At 32.4% G+C, this 9,925-nt stretch overlaps 1 protein-coding gene and 1 pseudogene across 1 annotated transcript; both read left to right on the plus strand.

The window, feature by feature from the left end:
• The first annotated feature begins 2,335 nt into the window (after positions 1-2,335).
• On the plus strand, positions 2,336-6,165 carry LOC133291545 (pentatricopeptide repeat-containing protein At1g62930, chloroplastic-like; annotated as a pseudogene).
• A 186-nt stretch (positions 6,166-6,351) lies between these two features.
• LOC133291548 (pentatricopeptide repeat-containing protein At1g62670, mitochondrial-like) lies at positions 6,352-8,949 on the plus strand. Its single transcript, XM_061489823.1, has 2 exons — positions 6,352-8,281; positions 8,575-8,949. The coding sequence occupies exons 1-2, from the start codon at positions 6,758-6,760 to the stop codon at positions 8,620-8,622; spliced, it is 1,572 nt and encodes a 523-aa protein (XP_061345807.1). The 5' UTR covers positions 6,352-6,757; the 3' UTR covers positions 8,623-8,949.
• Positions 8,950-9,925: the final 976 nt, after the last annotated feature.

Raw genomic sequence — 9,925 nt, forward strand, 5'->3', positions numbered from 1 at the left:
TGTGTAATAAATGATACACTTTAAGGTTGTAGGTTATTCGTATTGTGTTGTGTTAACTTGCAAAATGAGTGAAATCCTCTTATAGATCTTGGTTGTTATCGAATACTGGTTGGGAAGTTGAATTATCTTACTACAAGAGCAGATATCTCTTTTGCAATTAGTATGACACAACAATTCCTTGATTCTTCTCGTGATTTCCATTAGGATGCAGTTATTAGAATTCTCCAATACATCAAAAGAGCACCAGAAAAAGGCTTATTATATAAAGATATGGGGTATGTTGAGGTTTGTAGCTACTTAAATACATATTGGGCAGGTTCTCCTTCAGCTAGACAATCCACTTCAGGCTATTGTGTCCTCTTTAGAGGAAATCTAATTTCTTGGAGGAGTAAGAAGCAAACTGTGGTAGCTAAGTCAAGTGCAGAGGTTGAATATTGAGTAATGGAAGCTACAACTTGTGAGATTATTTGGTTAAAGCAATTGATTAAAAAACAAAGTCTCTATGAACATCTGAAATTGATTTGTAACAATCGTACACATCTTCTAACACAATATTTCAAGAGAGTACCAAGCATATGAAATTAACTTCCACTTCATCCGATAAAAGATTCAAGATAAAGTGACCGAGACAACATTCGTCATTTCAATGATTATATTTACCAAGACTCTCAGAGGTCCCTGAATCGATATATATTCATCTTTCATAATAAGAAAAAGTTCAAAAAAAACCCTATAATTTTTAATCCAAACTCATCCTTAACACCGTAGAAATTTAACTAATTTAAACTATTTTACTCTTCTTAGAAAAAATAGACCAAGGATAGAAAAGAAAAAAATGTCTAATATGTTATAAACTTACAACACTTACAAAAAAGACTAAAAAAATAAAATTATAAGAAAAAAGATCAAATATGTTAAATTAAAAAAAGAAAAATAAATAAATTGAGGAAAAAAATAAAAAAAAATAACACCAAATATGTTGAAAACTTATGATGGTAATAGAAAATGTTAAAAGTAAAAAACAAAAATAGTCTAAATAAAAAAGAAGAAAATAGACTGAAGACAAAAAATAGAAGAAAAAATAAGACCAAATATGTTGGAATTTAAAAAATTGATTTTTTCTCCTATTTTTTATCTTATTTTTTTTATTTCTTTAAATAATAATAGAAAAGACTTGAAGTGAAAAAATATGGAATAAAAAAAAGGTCAAATATATCTAGATCATAAAGAAGCAGAACAAACAAAGAAAAAGAAAAACTAAAATAAAATATGTCTAAAACATACAATACTTATTTTTTCTTTTGTCTTTTTTTCTTCGGTTTATTTTTTTCTTTTTGATTAAGACTATAGACATTTTTTTTTTTTTAATTTTTATCTTTTGTGTCATTGTTGTAAATTTTCAACATATTTAGCCCTCTTTTTTATTTTTTTGAGTTATTTTTTTTAATTTAGGCATGTTTAATTTTTTCTATTTCTATTTTTCTACTTTTAATTTTTTCTGTAAGTATTATATGTTTTCAAAGTATTTCATCTAATTTTTTTTAATTTTCTTCAATTTTGTTATAGTTTATTTTCTTCTTCTAAAATAAGTAAAATACACTGATTAATTAAGTTTCTAACGAAATTAAAGATATATTTGAATGAAAAGAAAATCATAAGAGTAAGTTATTAAAAAAAGCATAAGGGATAAGTGTTTCAAAACAAAATCATAGGATTATTTTTTTCCTTTATAATATTAGAAAAATTATTGTAAAAACTACAATAGTGAAACCAAAAAGTCGAACAATTAACATATTTTTTAGAGGTAGGATCCTTTGACACCAGTGTCAAATTTTAAATTTGACACCTCATCTGAGAGTCGTTAGATCAAAAAAGATCAACGACTCTGATTTGCAAGCATATAACACCATGATCTTTTTTTATCTAACGGCTGTCATATGAGATATCAAATTTAAAATTTGACACTGGTGTCAAAAAATCCTACCTCTATTTTTTAAGTCATTTTCTAAAACATGTAATAGCAAAACTTTTTTGTACTAAAAATCTACTCAACTTATGTTACCAAAAAAAAAAAAATGTACTCAACTTAATAAAAAAAAAAAAAAATCTACCGAACTTTTCATTAGAACTTTTGAAAAATTGAATACATAAGATATTATTTTTATTTTTATTTTTTTAAGATAGAAAATTCTAATTTTGGAATGCGAGTGACTCATCCAGTCCAGCTTATACATTATCATTCCTTTCGCCTTACACAAAACATCCATCCCTTTCTACACAGCGAGTGACCTACGCAGCTGGGAATATAGCGGTGAAAGCAGAAAGGATTGTGAAGATAACATTAACATTAACATTAACACAATGTTGAATCCAACAACAACATCAACAACGAGGTATGCTCTTTCCAAATTCTACTGCTTCTCTTTGTCTATGAGGTTATATTGTCAATCCACTTCTTGTTGGTTTCGTAACATTGACGATGCTGTCTCCTCTTTCATGTCCGCTCTCGCTAAGCGTCATCCTCCGTCTGTAATTCAATTTAACAAGATTTTGGGATCTATTGTTAAGATGAAAGCATACCCTACTGCTCTTTCACTCTTTACTCTTACGGAGTCTAAGGGAATCACTCCTTCCATTATTACTTTGAACATCTTGATCAATTGTTACTGCCACTCTGGTCAAATGGATTTTGCTTTTTCTTTATTGGGTAAGATTATCAAGATGGGTTGCGAAATGAATACCATAACTTTGAATACCCTAATAAAAGGACTCTGTCTAAATGGAAAGATTAGGGAAGCTCTGGAATTTCATGACAGGGTAAGAGCATTAGGATTTCTACTTGATGAGGTTAGTTACGGGACATTGATCAACGGGTTATGTAAAATGGGAGAAGTAAGAGCTGCCATTGAGTTGCTGCTAAAGCTGGAGAGGCAACCGATTAGGCCCAATTTAATAATGTACAATACAGTCATTGATGGGTTATGCAAAGACGGGCTTGTAACTGAGGCAAACAATTTTTTTTCTAAGGCCATTGCCCAGGGAATTTCTCCTCATGTAGTCACATACAATTCCCTAATTCATGGTTTGTGCTGTGTCGGTCAATTGAAAGAAGCAGCTCGATTGTTGAATGAAATGGTTCAACAAAACATCAACCCAGACCTATATACCCTTAACTTTTGATTGATGCATTGTGTAAAGAAGGAAGTATAATAGAAGCCCAAAAGATGTTTGATGTGATTTTGGAAAGAGGTCCTAAGCCTGATGTTGTGACTTGCACTGCTTTGATGGATGGATACTTTTTAATCAAAAAACTGAATGAGGCAAGAAAGTTATTTGATGATATGGACAAAATCGGTTTGACACCAAATGTTTGGATTTATAGCATTATGATTGATGGGTATTGCAAAAATAAAAGGGTAGACGATGCTGTTACTCTCTTTAAAGAAATGCGTCACAAAAATTTAGTTCCAAATAGTGTAACATACAATTCTCTTATCGATGACTTGTGCAAATCAGGGAGAATAGCATGTGTGCCAGATATTGTAGGTGAGATGCATCAAAATGGTCAAGCCTTTGATTTAATTACTTACAATATCTTGTTGGATGCTCTATGCAAAGCCCAATATCTTGATGAGCCAATTGCATTATTTCAGCAAATTGTTAACAAAGGAATACGTCCAAATATGTACGTATACAATATTCTTCTGAATGGTTTGTGCAAAGGGGGAAGACTAAAGACTGCAGAAGAGTTTTTTCATCATCTTTTGATCAATGGCTATAATCTAGATGTTCGGACTTATACTATTATGATCAATGGATTATGTAAACACGGCTTGATTGATGAAGCAACAGCTTTATTTTCGAAAATGAAAGTCAATGATTGCCTGCCTGATGCTGTAACTTACGAAACAATTATTCGTGCTCTTTTACATAAAAATGAGAAAGAAAAGACAGAGAAGCTTCTTCGTGAAATGATCAATAAAGGCCTACTTAAGCAAGAGAACTTGGTAAGATTATTATGTTCCTTTCACTCTCACTTTTTTTGTGTGTTTAATTTTCCTGGATTGCTTGAACAACCTTGTTTTGAACAGTTGTAGTTATCTTATATTTATATATTGAATTTACATGTTACTTAGTTCACGTGATACTACTCTCAATCAGTTTAATTAACTGTTCCAGTGTTCTCTGTTTTTTATTTGTCATGTAATGTTTCAGTTCAGATATCGGGATATAATCCTAAATATTGATTTCTGACTTCTTATCATTTAATGTACATTTCTATCAGGTTTAATATATATAAAATCAAGCCATGATTGACATGACCGTTCAATGTTCTCTTATCTCTAAACTCTTAACTCATTTTATCACGAGTGAAAAACAAACATGTTCATTTTCTTTTCCCTCTATACTTCTGATGGTTTTCCTATTGCTATGATAGTGGTAACAGACGCATACTTTATTAGCACCATCAAATCTAACTCCTTAATTTTTTATTTTTTATTTTCCATTAATTTATGTTTTTTTTTTAAATAATAATAATAAATGTTCAAATGTACTGTGAGTTCTATAGAAGGTTTGGATTTTATTTTTATAGTTGTAGTATATCCTTTATAATATCTCTTTTTTTTTTTTGGAGTTACCCAACCCTAATTATCTCTTTGAGACGAGTTGGCTCCCTCCAGTATCCCCACGAGCTTCGACTCTTTGAGCCGGCTATGGGACTAATCCGGAGTGCAAGGGAACAGTGATGACTAATCTCTATTTGGTTAGCTCTACTCTGAATAGATTTTTTTTTTCTACTCTTCTATTCAGGATTCGACGTCGACTATTCCCTTGTTGGAGGTGGAACAGATTCTTGGAAAAGAACTATGCTAATCTTGAAGGCTAAATAGTATCAAATAATATGTACATTATCATCCTTTCTATCTCCTTATGAATGGCATCTCTTGTCTCTTGATATTCTTAATGAAAGGAGCACATATCTGTAAAACCTGGTTGTGAACTAAGATTATTGTTTTAAAGTCGATCTTTAATTCCAATCTAATTTATTAAGGATTTCAGAAATATCAAACACTTTCTTTCCTTAGCTCTCCCAAATTTGGATTGGTTATAGAATTGTGCTTGGTGTATAGCAACATTATTATGCACTATGCACTACGGAAATGGTATTGCCAGTTACATGCAGACCTGGTTTTGTTTTGTATGTGTTATCTCCTCATGTTGTCCAAAAGTATTTGTGCTTAGCTCTTGGAAGAAAAGTTAATTTGAATGTGTTTGAAGGCTATTATTAATAAACATGTTCTCTGTTTGCATTCATGTCTTCATTCTAGGGATTTGACTGGTTTTCCTCAATACTTATAGGGTTTGTCACATTTAGTTTGTGTCTTTTCTAATGTGATGTATGAGCAAGATTCATTCAAGTCTTGGCTTTTGATTGCTCTTTCCAACTCCAAGAATATGATTGCCCTAATTTTCTTGAGTTTTTGTATTGTTCCAAGGAAACATTTTCTTTCCTACGAAAGCAAAATGCAATCTTTTTAAGGGAAAATTTGTTTATTGGCTGATAACATGTGTAGCGCTCCCATTCAAGATGAAGCACAGCCTAAGGACATAGCGATTATACTAAACACGTGCAATGTTTTATTACCTTATTTTCCCCCCTATTATCATGTTTTCACTTGTAAACCATCACCTATAGCTATTGAGGTGGAACATCCTTAGAAGAAGATGAATGAGAAATAAAAATTTGATGGATCTAATGACGTCTAGAATAAGGCTTATAAGATCTTATAGGAGTGTGAAGTACTAAGTCATTCTCATATTGTTTTTAATCCATCCTATAAATTTGGAGAAATTGATTCAAAACGTCTTGAACAGAGTTCTTTTGCTCTTGAAAGCCAGGATTCATTCATTTCTTTATTTTCTTCAAGTCCTTTTTCAGCTTCTTGACCTTATTTTCTAATTTCTTCTACCGTGAGGAAGTGGATCTAGACTCATGCATAGAGGGCTTGAGTGGTGAAGGAGGTTGGTTGTGAGCTGATTTAGATTGAGCAATTTCGCTATGCTCAACAGTGTTGTTCTGCTTGCAATTGGTTCATGAATGAACCAATTTAGGAACAACTCTTGGTGGACTGAAGATAAGGATATGGAAGCAGATTTGAGAGGTGGTGCAGTTAAATTAAACATAGGTAAATTAAACATATTGCTCTTTTACTTTTCAGAGCCATTTTTTTTATACATTTTTATAGATAAATTGTGGATTTATTATACTATTTTTTTTTTCGCATTCTTTCGTAGAAAAAGTGATTGTGTAATGTTATAGAGATTCGTTTTGCGTGCCTTAATTATTATTTTTGCTTCAAAAAGTGCGGCCCCCACAAAATATTATGTGTGTAAGAAACTTTTTTGTGTCATGTTAAATGATGAATGCAAACTCCAATATTTATACACATTATCATTTTGGTCATATTTTTATTTTTCTTTTTAAAATAAAAATAAAAATAAACATTGACTTCTCATGTGCCAACTTAAGACGTTTTTGTTCGTCTTCTACGGAGTGACTTCGGGTAAGAAGCCCAGAGAGAAGCGGAACCCGGCGGTGAAAAGATAACATTAACATTAACACACGGAGTGACTATGTTGAACACAACAACGAGGTATGCACTTTCCATATTCCCCTTCTCTCTGAGATGCACTCACTCTTCCACTGCTTCTGTGTCTTTCAGGTTATATTCTCATTCTCATTCTCATAACATTGATGATGCTATCTCCTCTTTCATGTCCTCTCGCTAAGCGTCATCCTCCCTCTGTAATTGAATTTAACAAGATTTTGGGATCTATTGTTAAGATGAAAGCATACCCTACTGCTATTTCACTTTTTGATCTGATGGAATCTAAAGGTATCACTCCTTGCATTTTTAGTTTGAACATCTTGATCAATTGTTATTGCCACTCGGGTCGGATGGATTTTTCTTTTTCTGTTTTGGGTAAGATTATCAAGATGGGTTACGAAATGGATACCATAACTTTGAATACGCTCATGAATGGACTCTGTCTAAATGGAAAGACTAGGGAAGCTCTGGAATTTCATGACAGGGTAAGAGCATTAGGGTTTCTGCTTAATGGGGTTAGTTATGGGACATTGATCAATGGGTTATGTAAAATGGGAGAAGCAAGAGCTGCCATTGAGTTGCTGCAAAAGCTGGAGCGGCTACATGTTAGGCCTGATCTAGTCATGTACAATACAATCATTGATGGGTTATGCAAAGATGGGCTTTTAACTGAGGCAAACATTTTGTTTTCTCAGGCAATTGCCCAGGGAATTTCTCCTAATGTAGTCACGTACAATTCTCTAATTCATGGTTTCTGCTGTGCCGGTCAATTGAAAGAAGCAACTCGATTGCTGAATGAAATGGTTCAACAAAACATCAACCCAGATGTATATACACTTAACGTTTTGATTGATGCGTTATGTAAAGAAGGAAGAATGATAGAAGCCCAAAAGATATTTGATACGATGTTGGAAAGAGGTCCTAAGCCTGATGTTGTCACCCACAATGCTTTGATGGATGGATACTTTTTAATCAAAAAAGTGAGTGAGGCAACAAAGCTATTTCGTGATATGGACAATTTGACACCAGATGTTAATAGTTATAGCATTATGATTGATGGATATTGCAAAAATAACAGGATAGATGAAGCCGTAACTTTCTTTAAAGAAATGCGTCGCAACAGTTTAGTTCCAGATACTGTATCATACAATTCTCTTATTGATGGCTTGTGCAAATCTGGGAGAATAACATGTGTGCAAGATATTTTAGATGAGATGCATCAAAATGGTCAAGCCCTTAATTTAATTACTTACTGTATCTTGTTAGATGCTCTATGCAAAGCCCAACACCTTGATGAGGCAATTGCATTATTTAAGCAAATTATTAACAAAGGAATACGTCCAAATATGTATGTGTACAATATTCTTCTGAATGGTTTGTGCAAAGGTGGAAGACTAAAGACTGCAGAAGATATTTTTCAGCATCTTTTGATCCATGGCTATCGTCTAAATGTTTGGACTTATAATATTATGATCAATGGGTTCGGTAAACATGGCTTGTTTGATGAAGCAACGGCTTTACTTTCAAAAATGAAAGGCAATGGTTGCCTGCCTGATGCTGTAACTTATGAAACAATTATTCGTGCTCTTTTAAATAAAAATGAGACAGAAAAGGCAGAGAAGCTTCTCCATGAAATGATCAGTATAGGCCTACTAAAGAGAGAGAACAAGGTGAAACTCACTTTTTTTTGTTTAATTTTCCTGGATGGCTTGAAGAATCTTATTTTGAATTATGATATTGCAAGTATCTTATAGTTATATATGGAATTTAAAACAACCTTGTGGTGTAGCTGTTATTTAGTTCACATGAAAGTACTCTTAATCAGTCTAATTAACTGTTGCAGTTTTCTATGAGTTCTATAGGAAATTTAGATTTTAATTTTATAGTTATAGTATCCTTTACAGTATAACTAATTGGTTAGCACTAATCTGAGTGGTTTTTCTTTCTCGCCTCTTCTATTCAGGATTCAATGTCTAATATTCCCTTGGAGGTGGAACAGATTCTTGGATAGGAACTATGTTCCTCTAAAAGATTATAAATTCTATCGAATATTATGTACATTCTCAATCCTTCTATCTCCAAATGAATGGTGTTTCTTGTCTCTTGATATTCACAATGAGCTGAGTAGTGGTATGGGGAAGCTGGCTGTGAACTAAGACTATTGTTTTAGAGTGGATATTTATTTCCCCTCTAGCATATTAAGAATTGCAAAAGTATCATTTACTTTCTTTGCTTAGCTGTCCCAAGGAATGTACGCCTTTGGATTGGTTAAAAAATTGGGCTTGGTGTAGAGCAACATTAGTCTTTACTAGGGAAATATTATTGCTAGTCACATTTAGCCCAGTCTTTGTTTGTCTTATCTTCTCATCTTATTCAAAGGGATGTGTGCTTTGCTCTTTAAAGATGAATACAAAATCTTTTTTAGGGAAAATTTGTTGATTGGCTGATAAAGTATATGATTAAACACATGGAGCTTCCATTGAAGGTTTTGATTCTGTTTTCTTATTTTAAATTTTTCTTTTCGGTACAATTTTATGTGCAGTGTATGAATGACTCTTGGTGAATATGTACTTCCTTTTTTTTTTTGCCGGAGACAATAATTTGCTAACTCAAGACAAATGAAATTCATAGTCCCCTATGTATAGTAATTCCGGACTTTGATTTGAAAAATGCTTTTAATTCTTTCCCATTTGGAAGCATGTTTTAGAGTTTAGAGTATAACTTTTAGAATTTCAAGTATAACCAGTAGAGGTACCTTAACAAAGCCATGGAAAGATTTTTTATAATTTAAAACTTCTTGTCTTTAAATTTAAGTTCTGAGTTACTTTTGTTTGGGTGATTTGTTAATTATGCATATATATGGTGCATGCATGGTGCTTGCTGTTAACATGGCAAGTGTCCTGAATGTGAGGCAGCTCAATTTGTTAATATGATGAATTTCTAAACCTTGGGATTAAATGCAACGGGAAAGGATAAAGCTCATTTTACAATGGTCTTTGATAACCTAAAGAAATTGACAAATGGATAGATAAATTTCAGTTTTCTTCTTTATATAATATAGAAAGAGATCCACCCTTATTTCAAATTAATTTAGGTATGAATTCGTATAAAAATAAGAATTGATTCCGAAAAAAGAAATACTAAATAATTCTTCTTTAATCATGATTAATCAATTAGTGGTTATTGCTTTTAAAATCGGACTATTTTCGTGACAGGGTAAGAGGCTAAGAGCACAATAGGATTTCGGCTTAATGAGGTTACAATTTAGTCATGTACACTGCAAATGCAATCATTGATAGGTTATGCTAAGGCTT

Source organism: Gastrolobium bilobum, unplaced genomic scaffold, assembly GCF_033153095.1.
Source record: "Gastrolobium bilobum isolate Gb01-03AN ecotype WA unplaced genomic scaffold, APGP_CSIRO_Gbil_v1 utg36633, whole genome shotgun sequence".
NCBI classification, from domain to species: domain Eukaryota; kingdom Viridiplantae; phylum Streptophyta; class Magnoliopsida; order Fabales; family Fabaceae; genus Gastrolobium; species Gastrolobium bilobum.